The 22,025-nt window shown below is 40.1% G+C and overlaps 1 protein-coding gene across 1 annotated transcript in view; it reads right to left on the reverse strand.

The window, feature by feature from the left end:
* Positions 1–22,025, reverse strand: part of LOC308333176 (protocadherin-15-like) — a 199,704-nt gene that overhangs the window by 164,778 nt on the left and 12,901 nt on the right. Inside the window, exon 2 of the mRNA XM_080789372.1 lies at positions 9,094–9,247. Coding sequence (XP_080645498.1) covers positions 9,094–9,229 — 136 coding nt within the window. The 5' untranslated portion in view covers positions 9,230–9,247. The remainder of the gene's footprint in view (positions 1–9,093; positions 9,248–22,025) is intronic.

A 22,025-nucleotide genomic window follows, 5' to 3' on the forward strand; every position in this document is an offset into this window, starting at 1 on the left:
ACAGCACTTGTATTTGTAGTAGTTCTACAGTACATTGTGGTATTGCTACTTTATAAATAAATAGGCTACATTATTCAGCCCCCTGCCAGCAATTAGTTTTTCCCTATTTTACAAGTAGTCACAGAATATGAATCTCCAGTATGATCGATCTCTCAATCGGTTTTTTTTCAATCACGTGATTTCCTGCTAGATTGTTTTAATTAGAGTCAAATGTAACCCACCGTGATAAACAATAAGTCATTTTTGTGAGATATGGCTTATACGGTGATGTCTTGCACATATATGTAGAGATGTAGCCCTGAAACATTCATTCCTCAATTAGTTCTCAAATGGAGGGGCGGGGGGACGTGGAGACTAGCTTTGCAAGTTGATAGCTGCTTGACACTAGTTATTTAGTATAGTAAAAATAAGGAATAAGGAAATGATAAAAATGTATTCACATTAGCCTTTATAAGATCACAACTGGCCCTGACTGGCCTGGTGTCCCAGCCATTATGGTGCGTTCACAGATGCAAAAGATACAAATATTCAAAGCTACACAGCATATTTGTAGCTTTGCATCTTTGTCGCTGAAGTTGAAGCCAGTTCATCTCATTTGTAGCTTTGTATAAGCTTTGTGTTTTTGCAACAGTTACAAACGCTTACATTGACAATTAATGGTATACTGTATCTCCATTGGCCGTTAACTCCAGCCAGTTTTAAGGTAAACGCGGAAATGTCCGATCTAAAATACTTATCGAAGTGAGTCGCGTTATTATTACTTTAATTGTCATGTCATTCCAAATAAACAATTATTAACAATTTTTATTGTGTTAAATCTTATTTTTATAAAGTGTGTATACGTTGCTTCTGTGGTCACAGATGGTGACTCATAAAAACACACGTAAAAACACGTTATTGGTGGTGTGGGCTTTTGAAAAAAAAAAGACAAAAAAAGTGATTGGCAGTGAATGAGTTCGAGTACAACTTCCACCACACCGAAGGATGAGTGTGTGCATAATATAGGTAAATGCATGGCTGAGCACACAAGCACACAAGCACACAAGCACACACACACACACACACACACACACACACACACACACACACACACACACTTGACTGTGGCGTAAGCCGCTGTCAGCTAAATGCCAAGCAGATAAATCTCAAGGACTAGGTGTTAAATGGAATATTAATATTCTGACAAATAGAGAGGAGAGTCACCCCTGAATTTTATATTATGCTCACAAAGATGATTGCATCATTTACAGTCAGTTCAATTATCTTAATCAATCAAGCAGATTTCCCTCAGCACTGAGATATCCAAACAATCTTGCCATATAGGAACATTGTCACAATGCCACATCCAGCCTATTAAGAAATGCATGGAATTAATTATCTATCAGCGACTAATGGATTAGTATTTCTATTCGTTTTTTTGTGGCAAAGTGGATTGCCTCCTGAGTCCTAAGTGGTCACGATTATCCAAATAATTATTTCCATCCAAAACCTGACTCGTGTCTGTGGATTTATAGTGTTTGCGGAGTCCCTGAGTACCGCTAATTTCTTCCTGATGATGAACTGCCAGTGATTATTTTTCCTGCAATATTTTTCAAAAACAGAGCCTGGCCCGAACCCAAGCAATTAAGTGAAATGTTTAGCAGTGACATCAGCCGTTTGGGTCCTGTCAAGTTCCTGCATATCATCACTGTACAAATACAAACCTTGTATGTCCAAAACTGATACTGATAATTATTATGTTTTAAAAAAGAAAATAGTGAAAATAGCAGATCTACATGGTAACACGTTGCAAGCTTGTATACTGTATATATATGCTATTTTCACTAATTTTGTGTGATTATTTATTTATAATGACAACATTAAATTAATATAAACTAAATTGACAGAATATGATGATGGTCTCAGAGGTAATGTGGGGCAAGGCTGTTTAGTGCTTCATATGTGATACAGATTTTTGTTTTTAATATATATATATATATATATATATATATATATATATATATATATATATATATATACACACTGTGTATATATATATATATATATATATTTTTTTTTTAATGTTATGTTAATCTCTTGTGCTCATCACATATATTGTGGTCACAATGGGCCTATTATTTCAGAAATAAACACCAAGGTCAAAGACCTGCTACACTTAAGAGTATACCACACAGTTCTTAGCAAAAGAAATTAAATTGTCTAGGCTATGGCTTCATTTTTGCCTCATATAGGGCTGCATCTTTGGTCTTTCTGGGTGCAAAGTTCTTTATAATGTGTTTAAAATCCATCTGTTTTGCTTCCCACTCAGTGGCAAGTATACTGCCAATTTGTTGAGCCTCTCCTTTTATAAATTGTATATATTTTCTGTTCACTGAAAGATCTCTCTCCTCCTGCCACAGTTTTTTTTTTTTCAATAATATTTTTATTGGCTTTTTTTTTTAACATACATTACATACAGTACATTCACTCACTCACACACACACTTGCACTTGTATATTCACAAAATAAGTATCTAAATAAATAAATAAATAAAAATAAATATATAAATAAATAAATAAAACATTTGTAGTCTTTAGTTTCCAGTTCCGTTTCCTTTCCTCTTAAACAATGGTCTGTATAGTATTCATATATGTCTCCCACAGCTGGGCAAAATCGTTCTGTCTGCCCCTAACTACATACGTAAGTCTTTCCAGTCCAATACAGTTCATAATTTCCTTTTGCCACATCCTCAGTGTTGGAGCGTCTGTGTTTTTCCAGCATAGTGCAACAGCTCTCCTTGCTTGAAGAAGTCCAAAATCCAAGATTTTTGTCTGGTTAGTTGTCTGTAGAAAGTTCTTTGGATATATTCCAAGTATACAGAGTTTTGCGTTTAGCGGAACTGTAGTTCTAGATATTTCCGACAGACACGTTATAACTCCATTCCAAAATATTTTCATTTTAGGACACTCCCACATACAATGAAATAGGGTACCTTTCTCTGTTAAACATTTAGTACAAACATCTGGAATACTAGCGGACATATGATGGAGTTTAACAGGGGTTATATACATTCTCATTAACCATTTATATTGAAGTAGTTTAAACCTTGTGTTTATGGTCTGTTTTTGTGCTTTTAAACATGCCTGTTTCCACTCTGTCTCATCGATGTCTTCTTGAATGTCTAGTTTCCAAGCATTTAATTTTTCTATTGTTGAGTCAGTACTGTAGTCAACTAACAGGTTATAGTATACCGATATGCCTCCCTTCTCTTCTGAGATCAATGTTTTCTCAAGTATTGATAGGGGTGGTATATACATTATCCGAGCATATTTTGATGAAATGTAGCTTTTTAACTGTAGATATTTAAAAAAATGTTTATTTGGGATTTGGTATCTTTGACATAAGTGTGCAAATGAGAGCATCACTCCATCAGTGTAAAGGTCCATTATTTTCTTGATACCTTTGTTGTTCCATAACTTAAAGCCTCCATCATTTTTGGCAGGTACAAACTGGTCATTGCCCCATATGGGAGTGAACTGGGATAGTGTAGGCATACCACCCATGTGTTTATGGGCGGCATACAGAACTGAGATTGTGTTTTTGAGGAAAGGATTTTTTGTACGTTTTTTTATTGTTTTAGCATCTGAGGAGTATAAATATAAGTGTAGTGGTAAATCTGGGATGGATTCTTGTTCGATGTTTACCCATATTGGGGGTGAGGTGTTTTTAAAATAATACGATGCACCCGTCAACTGAGCTGCCATGTAATACCATCTAAGGTTAGGCATCTGGAGTCCCCCTCTTTCATAAGGCAGATATAGCAAATTGAAGCGAAGTCTTGATTTCCTTCCGTTCCAAACAAATCTGCTAAATAGTTTAGTTAAATTATCAAAAAAGATATTTGGAAGTGGTAATGGGATTGTTTGAAAATAATATATAAATTTTGGCAGGATTGACATTTTTATTATATTTATTCTTCCAATCATGGATATGGGCATATTGGACCAACGGCCCAGTGTCTCCGTTGTTTTCTCCACTAGAGGGTTGTAATTAGCTGGGACCATATCCCCAATATCGGGGGTGATCATAACACCCAAGTATTTAAAACCCTCAGTGGTTGTCGTGAATGGGGTATTTACTATGGGACTTTGTCTTTCTTCCTTATTAAGGAGCATTAATACAGACTTTGAATTATTAATTTTATATCCAGAGAACTTTCCAAAGTGTTCGATTAGTCTGCTTAGATTGGGAATACTATTTTCTAGTTTGGTCACAAAAAATATTATGTCATCGGCATATAAAGAAATACGATGATCCACTGACCCAATTTTAATACCCGATATTGCTGTATGTGCTCTTACAGCCATAGCTAATGGTTCAATGGCTAGCGTGAACAGCAAAGGGGACAAAGGACAGCCTTGTCTTGTCGACCGTTGCAAACAAAAAGGTTTAGATATATTGCTATTAGTTAGTATTTCTGCAGCTGGGTTTGTGTATAATAGTTTAACCCATTTAAGGAAAGTTTCCCCTAGTCCATACCTAGGAAGTACTTCAAAGAGGTAGCCCCATTCTGTTCTATCAAATGCTTGGCTTGCGTCAACTGATAACATTGCGGTGTCCTTTGCGTTATGCTTCTCATATAGGATATTTAAAACTCTTCTAATATTGTGGTATCCTTGTCTTTTTTGTATAAAACCTTGTTGGTCTTCATTGATTAATTGAGGCATGTACTTATCTAGTCTTGTAGAAAGAGCTTTACATAAAATTTTCATGTCACATCCCATTAGACTGATCGGTCTATATGACGAGCATTCAGTTGAAGGTTTACCTGGTTTTAATATCACAATTATTGTAGCTAATCTCAATGAATCTGGAAGTATTCCTTTATTAAATGATTCTTCATACATATCGAGAAGTGGTTTTACAAGTTGTCTTTTGAAGGTTTTGTAGAACTCTATTGGTAGCCCATCTGGTCCGGGCGCTTTACCACTATTTATTTCTCCTATTATTTTGCTGAGGTCGTTAATTGTTAATAGGCTATCTAATTCTATTTTTTCTTCCTCTGATATAGTCTGGAATTGTAACTGATCGAAAAAAGTAGTCTGTGCCCTATTTATTGTGTGTTCTGATTTATATAGTGTTTTATAAAAGTCCCTGAATGAGTTGTTAATCTCTGGTGGGTCTATAGATATGTCACCGGATTTTAACTTTATACTATCAATTGATTTTTCAGATTGTATTTTTTTAATCCTCCATGCCAATAGTTTGCCTGCTTTCTCCCCTTGATCATAGTATACCTGTTTAGTCTTCATTAGACCTTTTGCCACTTTATCAGTTGTTAGCTTATCAAAATTCGCTCTCAAAATCGATAAATCATGTAATTTTCCAAAATCATTGTTCTTATACACTTCCTTCTCAGCTTCTTTAATTTGTTTTTCTAGCGATTGCAATTCTTCTTTCTGCCGTTTGTTTTTAGAACTTGTGTAGCTAATAATTTCTCCTCTTATATAAGCTTTAAATGCTTCCCATCTAATACTGGCTGTAGTTTCATCTGTATTTAATTCAAAATACGTATCAATATGGCTTTCTACAAAGTTAACAAAGTCTGGGTCTTGTAATAATTCAACTTGTAGTCTCCATCTTGAGCAGTGTTCAAGCTGGCCCAGGTTAATCTCCAACGACACTGCTGCATGATCACTGATTACTATGCTATTATACCAGCATTTTCTAACCTTAGTCCATAGGCCCCTAGAAATTAGAAAGAAATCAATTCGTGAATGTGTTTTATATGTACTTGAATAGCAAGAGTATTCCCTTTTGTCTGGGTTTTGGGTTCTCCATATATCAATTAATCCTAATTCTTTCATATAGTAAGTCAACATTTTTCTAGATTGTGTATGGGTTGTATCAATTTGAGTTGATCTGTCAATCTGCGGTGCGGGAGCGATATTAAAGTCACCCCCGATCACATAATGACCTCCCAATGCCGATATTGTTAAAAATAGATTTTCAAAAAAAGATGGGTTGTCATCGTTTGGACCATATATATTTATAAGATTAATTTTTTGTGACAAGATGAGACCATGTAAAATGACATATCTCCCACCTGGGTCCTGTATAGTTTTTATGATTTGAAATGGTATTGATTTATGTATAAGAATGATTACTCCTCTTGCATGGGTATTATAAGATGCATGGAATACTTGGCCCGTCCATTTTTTACTCAAATTGTTTATGTCTGCTGCTATCAGGTGTGATTCCTGTAGAAATACTATTTTGGATTGGAGGTATTTTATCCTATTTAATACTTGTTTTAGTTTCGCCAATTTTCTCATACCCCGAACATTCCAGCTTGTAATTTTAATATTTGAACAATTTTTCGTAGTTTTATCCATTCAAGATTGTCTCAGTATTTATAAAATTGTAAAAAAAAACTCTTGAAAAGAAAGAAAGAAATAAATAAAAGGAAAAATAAAACCAGAAATCCAAATATAACAATGTATATAAGCAGTGCAAGTGCCTTCATCCACACACAAAAAACACAAACGTACACCCACACACACACAAACACACACAAAAACAGTCCCACTATCCACCCCATAAACAAACTGAGGCGCCCCCCCTCCCCCCACGTGTAAAACATAGGGACGTTGATCCACAGATACCTGAGGAGCAACTTGTGACTTATTTCAAGTCTACAATAACGTACTTAAAAGCCCGTTAACCGTGTATCTTGAATAACAAATATTTAACTTAGTATGAATCAAATCTTAATTCCAACAGATATATTTTTTTTTAAATTATTATTTGGGCCAGTATCCTCTAATCTCCCCCAAAAAAAATTAATAAATAAAAAGATCTAACTGGCTCCTTTTAGCTATAGGTTATCTGTATATCACAGTAGTTTAATTTCTTAAATTAGGTCCTTTCCCCTAGACCCCCTCCCCCCCAATTCCCTCTCTCAAAAATAAATAAAAATAAGAAATGAAAAGAAAACAGCAACAATCAAAGAGAGCTATATCAGATAGAGAAATATAACATAGCTAGGGAAATAAACTGCAGCGAGGTTATAATGCGCAGATGTTATACTTGCAGTTCTTTTTGGTCCCTTTGGGCACCCATACTCAACAGTTGTTTATCTCCAACTGGTCACGTGACCTGTTTGTCAGCTGTTTTCTCCCATGCTGTCTTTGTTGACATCCGTGAGGGGTAGAGGGGGAGGGCAGAGAGAAAAAAAAAAAAAAAAGAAACAGATCCGTGGCTGCTTTATTTCTCCGCTGTGTGATCGTCAGTGGAGACTTTATTCACTTTGGTGATCTTGCTGTAGAATTCCTGAGCCGCTTCGGGTGTTGAGAAGAGGTGTATTTTGTCTTCATGCAGCACTCTCAGTTTACATGGATTATGGTTGAACCCACGGAAGGCGTCGATGTCGACAAAGAGCTGGGTAACTGGATTAAATCCCCGACGGATTCGGACTGTGTCCGCCGACAGGTCCTGCGCGAGTGTTAGTTTACTCTTGTCGTATTTGATATCCATCTGCTTTGCTTTACGGTACACCAACTCCTTCTCCGGGGATTTCAGGAAGCGGATCAGTACTGCTCGGTTCTGGCCAGGCTTCTCCGGTGCCAATGTGCGGTGGACACGTTCCAAGGAAAATGACACGTCTGGACCCATTTCTAGCCACTGTGGTAGCATGCTATTAATAAAGTCAAAGAGTGGCACCCGTCCTTGTGCCCCCTCCCGCAAACCAAACAGACGTAGGTTTAATCTTCTGGACTGGTCCTCCTGGGCCACTGCTTTGGACTCAAGGTGAGCAATGCGTTTCATGGCCGATTCCAGTGCGATTTCTGTTTGGTCCAGTGTTTCTTCCGTTTTTAATATTCGCTCCTCAGCTTCCACAATGCGCGTTGCGTTGGAGGAGACTTCTTGCTGTATATTTGTCATTGTATTTTCCACTACGGTCAATGAGCTTGCCATGGTAGTCAAACGAGACTCGATATTGTCCAACTTTAAACCAAAGTCTGCTCGGAGTGATTTAATCTCCTTCAGAACTTCGTTCACGTTCATAGTGGCGTCTTCAGCAGGAGTGTTTGTTTGAGGCGTGGTAGAGGCTTGCTTGTTTTCCCCCCTGCTGCCCTTACCAGATCGTAGGAAAAATTCACAGTTCTTGCCAGCAAGATGTTTGGACATATCCAAAGAGATTCAGGCGTTTTTGGTCGAGAAATTATACCACTATCTTAGAGTTCATACATTAATACATGCACGGTTTTACAGAGCAGTGCCGCTATGCAGCCATCATGAATGACGTCACTTCCCCCCTCCTGCCACAGTTGAAACGATGAAAATGTCACCAGTCCTAGATAGACACCTCTTGGCTATAGCAATGTTAGCTACAGTATGAAGCTTTCCGAAGTGACATAAAAAATGTGATCATTACATATTTATTAGACCTGAAGACCTTGCCAGTTCGATTTATGTACAGGTCCCGGCATTCAAGAATATTCACTGCAACATTAGTAGTTTAGATCAGTAAATTTAGCAGACACCGGGTGTGTTGTTAAACCATTATTAGGTGACCCATCACATTCTGAGAGAGAGAAAGAGAGAGATAGAGAGAGGGGCGAGTGAGGGACAGAGAACCAGGAAGACTCAGAGGTTCAAAGACAAAGTGAGAAAGATGACTGATAACGAAAGAAAGAAAGAAAGAAAGAGAGTGAAAGAAAGAGTGAGAAAGAGGCTGTAAAAGGAGTCAAATCACAGCGCGTGACGTGAGTGGTGAAACTTCGTGTGGGGGTCCCCAGGGGGTCCCCGGAAAACATCCAGACCCCCAGGAACGCGCCGCCCCACATCCGGAATGGTTGAGAAATGACAGAGTTAACAGAGTTAACTGTTGACAGAGTTAACAACAGTGACACTTGGTTGTGAAAACCAACCAAAAGCAATTTTCGTGCTCGGACAGACCCAGCCACCCAGCTGGGAACAGACCTAGAGACCCATAGGGACCCAGGGACACACATAGCTGTCTATAGGAGTGGTTGCACCACTCAAAAACAGAGGGAGAGTGAAAGAAAGTAAGAGTGAGAAAGACTAGTGATAAAGGGAAAGAAGGCTTACCGTCAGTGTCCTGGCCCAGGCACACAGAGAGCAGCAGCAGCAGATAAAGGACTCCTATTCCCATTCCAGTGGGTTGTTTGATGCGTGCCCATGACAAAGGCCCTATTGAGAATGCTGGAGCCATCTTCACCACCATGCCTCGCTAACCATCCACCTGTGCAGAGACAGAGAATGAGACAAGAAGTGAGAAATACAGGTCACTCAGAGGCGTGTGAACACTGAACTCTATACTGTAATCATCCTGTGTGTGCAGTGCACTCGACAAGGATCGCAAGAGTTTTTTTTTTTCCCCACCACTTACAGACAGAAATTGCATGGTGATTTCCAACTACCGTATGTGCTCTAGGCACAGTAAATATTGGTGTGGCTGGTCTGAAAATTACACACCACTGATAACAGCTATTGTCAAAGATAGAGAGCTATCTCAAGCTGAATTATAAGCACTCTCTCTACAGAGGCAAGCAGCAGTACCACAGTATAAGGTTGCCATGGTTAGACACTGAACATTTGTTTTTGAAGCGACCTTGACCTAAACGGTGAGGTTGCATGCACACATCAACATAGAATTTGTCAGAATTTTATAGGAGAGGATCAACATATGGGATGTCACATGTAGATCTAGGTGATGATCCAGTCTTCTCCATTTCTGGTTATGCAGGCTTAGATGATGTCAGTGTCGTGATCTTCATATATGGAGATGGCCATATATGGTGGCGTGACGTGTCACGAGGCGTTGACCATATACGGAGGCATTTTAATGTATTATTATTATTAACTTTTTATGGTTTCTCCACAGATCAACGGTTTAAAATAGGGATAACCAAGATATCAAGATTGATGTTGATATAAAATATCAAGATTGATGTTGATATAAAATATCAAGATCAATCTTGATGATTCCTATGTCCTATGACCAGAAAACGTACATTGACAGAAATGTATGGATGCCTTAGCAGCACACCTGCCTACATCTGATCTAGATGTAGGCTAAAATTAGGGCTGTGAATCTTTGGGTGTCCCATGATTCGATTCGATTCGATTCCGATTCTTGGGGTCACGATTCGATTCAAAATCGTTTTTTTTAATTCAAAGGCATTTTTTTCCGGATTAAAAAGGATTCTCTATTGAAAATAATTCTCGATTCAACACATAGGATTTCATCACGATCTACTGTAATCCAGTCTTGTGACATGAAAGCAGAGTAAATTTCTTAAAAAAGCGTATTGTAAAGGTTTTATCAACTGAATGATGTGAACACGCACAGGTCAATCCAAGACAACATGTAGGCTACAAAACGTTTTAACTTCTGACTGAGTCTGACACTCAATTACTTTTTCTCAGTAAGGTCCAGAACAATACATTCAAGTAAAAACTGCTGTAAAATGAACCAAATTGGTAGGCTTAGGCCAGCTAGTAGTAAAAATGCACACATGCAAAGTACTGTATGCAGCAACCCATAATGTATTGCACAGGTTGAACTCAATCACTTGTGTTAGTGCACAGAGACTAGAGACACGCTCACACTAACGAGTTGCCTTGATGCCTATTGCCTGTCAATGAGGGCCAGCTGGCTCCTCGTTGACAGACACACCTCAGCTGTACTGAACTGTGTCTACAGTGACTACAGTAACTTGAAAATTACTGTGATTAGGGTAAGCTTACATTTCATATCACAAACGCCATGTAGTGGAAACTGAAAACTCCTGTAACTGTAACCAGAAAAAAGAAAAAACTATTTTTATGAAATTATGAATTTTTTTGAATCGTTCATAACGGGAATTGAGAAGCAACATTTCGGTCTTGCGACCTTCCTCAGGCAAGACCGAAACGTTGCTTCTCAATATGCTCTGAACCTAGCAAATGGCGGTGTGCTGGTGTCCCTCCTTTCTACATTGTATGCCATTGATTCGTCATCATCGCACCTGCGGAAGTCATCTCTCTATAATTATACCCCTAGCTAAAATGGCAAATCAACAAGCATACATATATTATAGTGTATAAGGGGGGTTTAAAGACTTATACCAACAAACACATACAGTACATTTCCCTATCTACTGACGGCAAAATCACATCATGCTACCTAGTCAAAATGTCTGCACTATTCACGGTAGATACGTGTGAACATAGAGAATCACTATAGCGGTACAGCGTCATGCTGGGTGTACATCAAACACAAGAGCAAATTAAGACATTTGATCCTGCAGGATGACATGGGAGCAAAGAAAATATTTTAAACAGTAAGGCATGCGATCTGTTTGGTCAGCAGACCAATGATGCGTGACAGGTCGATGAGCCAATTAACTGAAGATGGCAAGAAGGAGAAAAGAGAACAGAAGACATGCCAGCAAAATGCATGCTGCATTCTGCCAGGGTGGGTTCCATATTCATACTAAAGCCCACTGCAGAAATGACTTTATGGATTTATGCTCCAGACGCTCCCTCGTGCCAAGTACAATCTGTGTCTGGTGCGGACTACCTCTCATCTTCTCCATTGCACAACCCAGCAGCTCCCCTCCGAAAACATGCTATTCATTACCTCCGCCAAGGAGGTCGTGTTTTTACCCCCATCCGTCTGTCTGTCTCATCTGTTTTTCTGTTAGCAAGTTATCTCGAGCCATTATGAACAGATTTCTACAAAACATGTTGGAAAAGTTGGTTCTGAACTGAAGTGTGATAGATCGCACTGGCTTGCTAAGGCTTCTGGGAAATTGAGGCCCAATGCATTCCAATGGCAATGGCAGTGTGCAATGGGTGGCTCTGTCCTGCGCTCTTTGTTATTGATCGGCAGTTTGGATTATTTTCGACAAAGGATCACACCATTTTAAGGTGGATTTTAATGAAATGGAATGATGATGCCGGCGGGGTGGTTCTTCAAAGGTTAGTGAAAAACTAGGCAGTCAAATGGGGATTGCGATGTTTTTATCCCGCAGTCAAACTGTTAACAGAGATTGGCACCAAGGGGGCGTGGCATTGGGGGTTACCTTTTGCCACAAAATGCACATGACTTCTGAATGTATTAACGTACTAACCACAATACTTTGAAGTAAGTACAAACGGGCACTTTGACGGAGTTCTGTGCTCTATACTGTACACATTTTCTTAGAAACAACAAAGTCTATTCCAGGTCCAATCCATATGACTCACTTATTTATCCCCTCATTCATAGACTCTGCCCTTTCCCTTTGGTAGAGCGGAGGTATTATATAACCTTTGAAATTATCTGCTTGTAGATGATGATGTGTTTTATTGCACCAGTCTGTCCTCTAAATTCAACATTGCATCCATACCACCTGCTCAGCCCCGTTTCTCTGCCACAGTCTTCTGTTCCCAGTGCCAAAAGCACTCTCATGACCTTTCAACTGCCCACAAACCCCAAATGAAATAGCTCTCAACGCACAGATACAGCATAATACCACTAGTAAGACGCCTAAGGGCAAGAAGCGACCTCACACTAAAGGGCGAGGTCACGTGCACGCATCGCCTAGGTGACCGCAGACTGCTGGGCGAGCGCAGGCGCTTTGGCATGGGGGTCAGATCAACATATGGAATGAATTCTGTACTGGCCATATATGGAGCGTGTCTTGAGTGTACAGGGTTTGATGTGGTCAGATCAGCATGGAATGTCAGAACAGGTCAGCTCCATATATGGAGATCTAAGGGTGGCAGCGAGGGCAGTGTCTTGAGTGTACAGTACACTGTACACTGTGTACAGGGTTACAAAAGTACTCTAAAAAGTAGCCTACTCTAAAAATCAATTTGACTGTAATCCTACACTTGGTATGCATCATGCATGTGTGGATGGGCTGGTTGGTAGGCAGATTAAACTCCAGGGATTCAATTTTCATCACCGCTATCCCTAAAATTCTTTGCCTTTTCTTTATTATTTTGAAAAATATTTTTGAATAGTTCAACTAGCCAATCTACATTGACACGTTGTGAGCAAAATAAAAAAATGCAAAGAAGTTTAGGGATAAAGGGTTTAGCGGCGACGAAAAGTGAACCCCAGGTGGATGTGTGGATGAGTGGGTGGGTGGGTGTCTGGGTGGAGGGGCTGAGGATGGGCTGTATCTGGTGTAATTACATCAAATTAAGTGAACAACACTTAAGCTAGTCACAATTTTCCCTATAATCAAAATACCATGAGGATCGGAAAAAGTTGTTGTCCGATTACATGTGCTGTTCTACCCTGGTGTTTTTTCCTCTCTCTGCCATTCCTTAGTTGCCCCCCCCCCACAAACACACACACACACACACACACACACACACACACACACACACACACACACACACACACACACACACACACACACACACACACACACACACACACACACACACACACACACACACACACACACACACACACACACACACACACACACGGATGTGCGTGCCGTGCACGTACTGTACTCTCTCTCCTAGAAAAAAGGACATGAGTGATGCATATATAAAATGTATGCCTGATTCATACTTGGTCTCTCATCCAAAATAGAAGGTCTGCAAGCACACAATGTGGCGCGATGAAACCCGCTGTGTGGGCTTGTAGATCGGCTCGGCATGCATAAACCCTTCATAAACTCAAATACTCAACCATGCATCACCTTTGTCCCATTAAGGTGAGACACCCCAGGTGAAATCATGATTTTGTTTTTTTTTTTTTTTTTGCTATTTTGCTTCCTAAACATGTTTTCTTTCAAACTAAAGCAAAATACACATTAAAAATACAGATTTAGATGTTTAGTTGGATAGTTTATTTTAGCCAATGACAGCTCGTTTTTCGGGGTGAAAAGCCACCATCTCTATTTTCATGATTGGTTGTTGGTACAAAGGAAGTGACCATATTTGGATCAGACCACAGTCAGCTTGAGGTCCAGACCTTTCCAATGATATATGCCATTATATGTTGTTGCCAAGGTTTGGATGAGATATTTTGTCTCAAAATAGTGGCTTCAAATAAAACGTTTTGGAATTTTACAATACAAATCTTTAAAGGCCGTTTTCTCAAAATGTGTTTTCCTCATACTTGGGACAAAGAATTTCCACTTCAGTTGAACTCACATACACCAAACTTTCCAGTCTTATTCATAACTATATTCCGCAGACATTTACACATGGATTTGTTGATATATCATTCACAGCCTGATTTACATCACATTTTATACCAAAAAAATGCCGAAAATTGGGTTTTTTATGCCTGTTGACACTATTTTCTGATTTGTGGAGTGATAATTAGAGATATCAAAAATCCCATGTGTAATTTTCTTTGTCTCTAATGTGTCAACAAAATGAAATGATCATTTTGAACCTGGCTTTATCCGATCTTCAGATTTATCGTCCCGAAATGTATGCAAATTAGTGCATATAATGCCTAATTTGCATATTTAAACATATAATTTCAGAAAACTTGTAATACAAAAAATCTTAGTTTTAATATAAGTAATCAACTGGAGAAGTTTCATTGTGATAGCTATTATTTAACTTTTTTTCCCTATTCACCTGGGGTGTCTCGCCTTAAATCAAACAATTGTGATAATTGGTTACATAAATAGAATCATGCAAGGGAAGTGTGTGTGTGTGTGTGTGTGTGTGTGTGTGTGTGTGTGTGTGTGTGTGTGTGTGCATGCGTGCGTGTGTGCGTGCGTGTGCATTTACTATGCGTCTACTCGCAACCGTTTGGTTGCAAGGAGTTGCATAGCAACCCAATGGTGTGGTTTGAGCTTTAGATTCAGGTGTCAATGTGGAATGACTACTGTTGATGTTGACTACTGTCTATGCTTGCACAGCTGTGCCGCTACTAGCCTGCAACTTGTATGTTTTCAATGTACTGTAGCTTTAAACCTGAACTGGACTTATTTAACAAACTGCCTCGCATTTCCTTCTCCAGTCTTCTCCAGGAGACTACAACTGTCAACTGTGCCCTTTACTTGTCATTACTCAAAAAGTGATTGAACACTCGAAAAAGATGATCCTCTGAGCCCAGGTCACAGGCCAGGTATAGAAGTCAATCTTAGCCAATCAGGATGAAACAGGTCTGTCTTGATAACAAGAAGTAGAGATAATGTATACCTATTGTGTGTGGACAGAATCTGTAGGAATAACAGCAAAAACGGCAATCGGACGCTGCATTCATGATTTGAGGTATTTGGTTAAAAATGAGCCACTCCTGCAAAGTTTAGAGGCCAATTTTTGCCAATCAGGAGAATATTCTTGATCACATGACTATACAGTTTGGACATATGGAGTATATAATATTTTTGCAAAAATATGCCTCCTGGTGATGCTATAATAGGCCAATGTGAAAAGGGTGCCATTTCTTCCTTGGCTTAGTGGGAATGTGCGTGCAAGGTCTCCCAGCAATCGGACACAGCGGAGACACCATTTGTGATTGTAGATACAGGTACAGTAAACCCTGCTCCGCCATGTGAAATCCATAATCTTTACTGTACAATCAATTGCTACAGGATGTAACATTACACCGACAATTCTACAAATGATACATTAAGCCCCTAAATGGGACACAACTATGCGAGTCTGGTAGTAACAATGAGCACACTGATGTGTGCACACCAATATCCTGTTTCAATTTGCTTTACACTTCACTGGTGCGTTAAATCCTATTGTATTACAATAACCTAAAATGGCCTTCAAGCCTTTAAACGCAGAGTTCATAGACATCTCCTGACAACCCTGCAGTGAACCGTATGATTGGCCAATGGATATATTATCTTCCTTGGCTATTGTTCAAAAAGGGAGAGCAAGAAAGCTACTGTCATGTTTAAAACGATTACAGTTTGTGATCAGAGATCAGGCACTTCAATTTGACTGATCAGATTCTGTCATACAACACTAAAAGCCTGTGTGTGAGCATAGCCTGGATCCAGCCCAAAGGCTAGTGTGAGCACACATGTATTTCCATGATGTACCATACTTGTGTCCAAGCTTTTGTATGGGAACAAACTATAATGAATTCTAATTTAAAGATGTAATTGTCACAGCCAATGTGTGGCTACTTCCCTCTAGTCTGCTCTTGTCTACTATGCATCCATTATTGTCATTAGGTTGTTAGTTTGTCAAACACGCCTTGATTGATTGACTGATAGAATAATTTATTAACAGCTTGCAAAAAGAGGCACAGTGGCACAGATTTAAACGAAATAATACTAAAACGATAACCCAGATAAGCTCTCAGAGCTTGTTTTGTTTGGGGGGCTTTTCTGGTGATAAGCCTAGACTTTTTAGAACAGATTTGACACCGTTTTTGTGCCAAAACAGGGTTCGGTGAGATCAGCAGGGCTCCTTCTGGTGTTGTGCCTGTGTGCATATTTTATGCTAGTTATTTAATTTTCAATAAAATGATCATAAGAATATCCAGTCTATCCATCCGTGTAGTACACAGATGGATACTGGATGTCCAAATAATTTCAGTGTGTACGTTCACCGATCTCTTTCACCTACCCCCTACTGTTCCTGCAAAGCTGCTGTAGATGGAAAACAATGGGGGTGACAGGTGTGTAAGCACCTACTGTGAGGGCCCCATTCATGTTGTCTCAGTGCGCGCACCAGCGCTACACTGACACAGGAAGAGAGACTCAGAGAACTTGCAGGAGATTGTTGCCAACTAAGACAAAACAAAGTCATAAGTCTTCTCTATTGCAATTGTGCGTTTGTGTGTGTAAGAGCACTGCCAGGACTGATGGAGCTCAATTGGAAATATTATAATCATGCTGTTCATGCAATGGACTCAACCGTCAGCAATGTTACACGTTTGTCCGAAAACAATATTGAACATGGGTGGCCTAAGTCCAGCCGAGTTTAAACATTACTTTCAACTAGGCAATTTCTGGCTAGCCAGAAAGTGGATTATTCAAGAATGAAAAAGCCAGAGGGATGTGGGGGGGAAAAAAATATATGTCAATTGTTGAAAATACTTATGTGTAATATAAAGAAAATGAATAAACATATGTTAAAAAAAAAAAGAATGAAAAAGGGAAGTTAGTGGCATAGTTGGATGACTCAAACTGGCTTCAGGATCTTGCAATCAGATACTGATTGTTATGGAGTACCGGGTCTTCTGACTTTTGCTCACCTGAGTACCCTTTCATAATGCGTTATAAACATGGGATGCATAGCAGGTGTTACCCTTAGTTGCATACAATGATTAACTGCTACATGCAAGGACAAAAACCCACACATTCAACCTAATTCATGAAATATGCATGAAGCAGAATGATCAGAATGAATCGTAAAATGTAGTTGTTCCATTATTTCAGTTTTATATTTAGGTATTATATGCATGTATTGTATAGTATTATATATGTAGGTATTATGCTGATGTGACCTACCTGTTATATTCTTTCTTTGTGCCAAATCAAACCTCATATTAACAACAAAAGTATTCATTATGTCTGTAATGCACCAAACCATTTTAACTGTACCATGCACACGCTTGCCTTTTGACCAATAAGGCCCAATTAGTTTGACACCCTGTTCTAATGTCTAAGTTAAGGGATATGGGATAGTCACTTGACAATTCAGGTTGAGAACTTTGTGGCCTACTTTTTAAAGTACTGTAACAAAGAAAATGTTTCATCCACTGAAACTGATTCAAATTAGTCCTTTCTCACTGCGTTACTGTACTTCAACCAAAATGCATTTGTTGATGGAAAAAATGGAAACAATTCATCAAATCAAGGATTTCTTCAGCCACTCAAACCTTACTATGTTGTTATAGGAGTAAATTCTCAAACCCTTCAAAACAGCTGTACTTTTATTTCTGAATGTATAGTTAGAAGTAATCAGCAACGTGCCTCAATGTGTCATTTGCAGTTTTGCACAGCAACTTCATGATCTACACAATCTCACATAATATGTTTTATTTGACAGAATGTGACTGGCTGACTGCACACGCACACTTGTGTCGATTGAGCAGTCCAATAAGCTAATGGTGGGGTGCATTCTCTTGTTCTGCTCTGCTGATATCACTGCATGTCACAACAAACTATAGACGGCATTTGTGTGCGTGCGTGTGTGCGTGCATGTGTATGTATGTGTGTGTGTGTACTGTATGTGTGCTTCTGAATGCACCGCAGGCTTCCAAAACATCACAATTTTCCTGAGTGGACAAAAATACAGAAATAGAGTGCACAATTGAGAGAGAGAGAGAGAGAGAGAGAGAGAGAGAGAGAGAGAGAGATGGATGATTGTAAACGGTGAGGTATTAGAGCAGGTTTTGGAAACATTGCACATTACTGTACAGAATATTGTGAGCAGGACAGAATGAAAGAGGTACAGACGGATGAGGAGATACATCGCTAATGCCAGGGGGGGTGGGGTGGTGGGGGAACATATCCCTATAACCTGAATAGAGCACCGAAGTCCTGACGTATAATCACTCATCCCTTCGATTCCCCTGGTTCGCGGAAGTAATTTATATGGAGAATAACATGGGCTCATCTTAATATTGTCTCATATGAGCGTTGTGGTCCAAAAATAAACAAGCTGTCTCTGCATTATTGTCGGGGAGGTGTCTCTGTATCAGTCACTCATATATGATACAGTCTGTTTCTAGCGAAAATGTAACTAATTCAGTAGCAATAACATTAGCGTTTTCTCTCAGTCAGTTGATTCTTCATATCCATATGAGTGAAACGGCCGGGGTGACGTGTTTATTTTTCAAACACAGTTCTTATATGAGGCGATCTAAAACCCCTATGGGGATTACAATGGAAATAAAGAAATACATGAACCTGTGTATTGACGCCCTCTACTGACCTCAGACTTCGGTGCTCTATAGGCTAAAGATAGTGGGTCGTTTAGGGAAAAGACGAGCGGAGACGGGGAGCAAGAATGAAAGAATCAGAGCAAATGCAGCATACAATCATTAACATCTTTCAAACTGGTGTCTGTCCTATTTTGGGAATGATGCCATTATAAGTGGTAATTTGTAAAAAAAAAAAAAAAAAGAGAATGTCAAACTATCATTTGCGTTGCATCATGACTTGCCTTGTAGATCACCTATTTTCACTTTCAATAAAGCATGGCTCTCTCTCTAGGAGGCTTGCCGTCTATATGAATGTTAGTGTCTGTGATCTCTCTTCAATAATTGTACACATCAATTATCTTTGCAAGGAGAAGGAAAGGGAAAAAGTTATCTGAGGCAACAATGTATTTGCCAACAGTTGGAGGGAGAAGTATAGTGGCAGGTAGACGGAGCGATTAAGGGAATGTGGACATACTGTAGTCAGAGCAAGAGGGAATGGTCGTAATTGCATTATACTGCAGTACATGACACAAACAACAACCCGAAAATTGGCAAGGTGTGAAATTATGAATATTCAGGAGTTAACACACAGCAGCCTACAAAGTAATTCAAATCGAATTGAAGCCGACAGGGGAGGAGAGGGAGAGAGAGGGCGAGATAGAGAGGGAGAGAGATAGAGGGAGAAAGGGAGAGAGAGAGAGAGGGGGGTGCAGAGCTTGTAAAACAGAAGGAAGTTAGGTCAGAAGAGGACGGCTTATCAGCGTTTCCAATGTACAGTATTTGTTACACTTGGAAGAACTGCCGTCTCATCCCTAGAGTGCGCAACGTTAAATCCTGGAAAGTTATTCATTTTTCAAAGCTGAATCATCAGATTTGTTTCGGCTGAATCCCACCGCGTTTGGCTGTGTGATCTACTGTTTTTGATATTTTTCAGTTCTCTCCCAATTCAGTCGTGCCAATATCCCCCATGTGCGTATTCCCAGTCTCTGCCAACCCCTAGGGTGTACAAGCACATGTCTTCTCCGATACACACAGAGTTGCCAGTCGCTTCTTTTCTCCTGATAGTGAGGACTTTCACAGGGAGGTCATAATAATGTGAAGCCTAATTCTAGAAATATCCCTCTACGGAGCTATGTGTGTGGCTGGGTGCCTGGCTGGGTATGAGCACGAAAACAGCATGGTTGTTTTTCACCACCTGTGCGTAACCTAACGCACACACAAACACACACACGCACATATTAACTGTATATATGATGCTTTCGGGTGTGCCAGTACAGTACAGTAGCCTACTGTACAGTAGAGGGTACAGTAGAGGGACCACCAAACGGTAACTCTGTCATTCTCAACCGTTTCAGATGCGGGGTGGCACACCAGAACCGCCCCGGCATGATTTATTTTACCATAGGACCGGGAAGTATTTGGCAAGTGCAGTAGTGCACGCAAGAGCGTGCGAACACACACACACACACACACACACACACACACACACACACACACACACACACACACACACACAGTGTGTAACAGGTACTGGTATACAAATAATAACGATCATAAATTTGCAAGCAGTGCCTTCAAGAATATACATTACTTAGCATTTCCATTTGTGGACAAATTGCCCATGTGTAAGTAAGTAGCGTGTAGTGTGTGTTCACTCATGCAAAAACTGACTCGCAGCCTATGCACACTCATTCCATCTGACCCATTGTGTACTTAATGAACCAGAGTAGCTCAGTTAAACACTAATCCATTTCCTGTCCTCCATTAAAACCTGGTAATTCATTTCCTGTTCTCGTCATTTTACTGTGCCACTGCCAGTCTGCCTGACGACAGGTGACACATCATTAGGCCTTATAAAGCTAAGCTATCTAAAGTGAAATACCCTATAGGACATAATGGAGCGGAATAGATGTGTGCATATTGTGTGTGTGTGTGTGTGTGTGTGTGTGTCTGACTGACTGCAACTGAGTGAGTGACCGAGTGAGTGCATGAGTGAGTGACTGAGTGTCTGAGTGACTAAACGTGCATGTGCGTGTGTGTGTGTGTGTGTGTGTGTGTGTGTGTGTGTGTGTGTGTGTGTGAATAATAAGTGTTTGAGTGAATAATGGGGCATAAACAGTGGTTAACATGGTGTGAGCAGAAGTTAACTATGACAGATTGTTCTGCCACTGGTGAAACAGTTGATTAGTCAGAGAGCCTTCAACGCTATCCTGTTAAATGATCCCTCTCTCACATGCCTGCAGGAAAGGCAATGAATCTCATGACACTATTCATTCAGCTGATCCCACTGCCAGCGGCATTCCATGGCTTTCATGTCATTTGAATTTGACGATTTTAATTCAAAATGCATTTAAGCTGATGATCTTGCATTTCAAATATGTGTGGCAGAGTCGGGGACACATGCCATGCATGTTGTGTAATACCTTGCACACTAGACAATGCGTATTACCTCGTACACTAGAAGATCAGCAATACCTCATACAGTACCTCGCACACTAGACCATGAGTAGTACCTTGCACACTAGATGACGAGTAGTACCTCATATACTGAACTATGAATACTACCTAGTACCTCATACTCTGGCTGATCAGTAGTACCTCGTACACTGGCTGATCAGTAGTACCTCGTACACTGGCTGATCAGTAGTACCTCGTACACTGGCTGATCAGTAGTACCTCGTACACTGGCTGATCAGTAGTACCTCATACTCTGGCTGATACACGTGGAAGGAACACGTTATTCCAACCAGTTCCTTTCCCCTCCATCAGGCGCCCCGGCTGGCCAGGGGGAGGCAGTTTAGAGACCAGGATTACTGCATGTTTTTGTGAGGGTACCTACCCTAGGGGACACGGGGAGAACATGCAAACTCCACACAGAAAGGCCCTTTCGCCAACCCCGCCTTCGGGTATGGGCACTGATGACGCGGAGGAGGAAACACGCCGCCAGCACCCACAGCGCCCCGAGCGGGAATCGAAGCCAGGACCTTCTAGCTGTGAGGCGACAGCACTACCAACTGTGCCACCGTGCCCCGCAGAGATCTGTTATTTTAAATCGGCACATATAACGAGGAGCGCCGCCGCACCGAGGGACGGCGATCATAATACTAATAATGTTGTAAATCAAATAGCCTGTAGCCTGCAGTGGACTGTAACATTGCGTGGTCATCATACA

The sequence above is a fragment of the Protomyctophum bolini genome (assembly GCF_963924005.1).
Source record: "Protomyctophum bolini genome assembly, chromosome: 18".
NCBI classification, from domain to species: Eukaryota; Metazoa; Chordata; class Actinopteri; order Myctophiformes; family Myctophidae; genus Protomyctophum; species Protomyctophum bolini.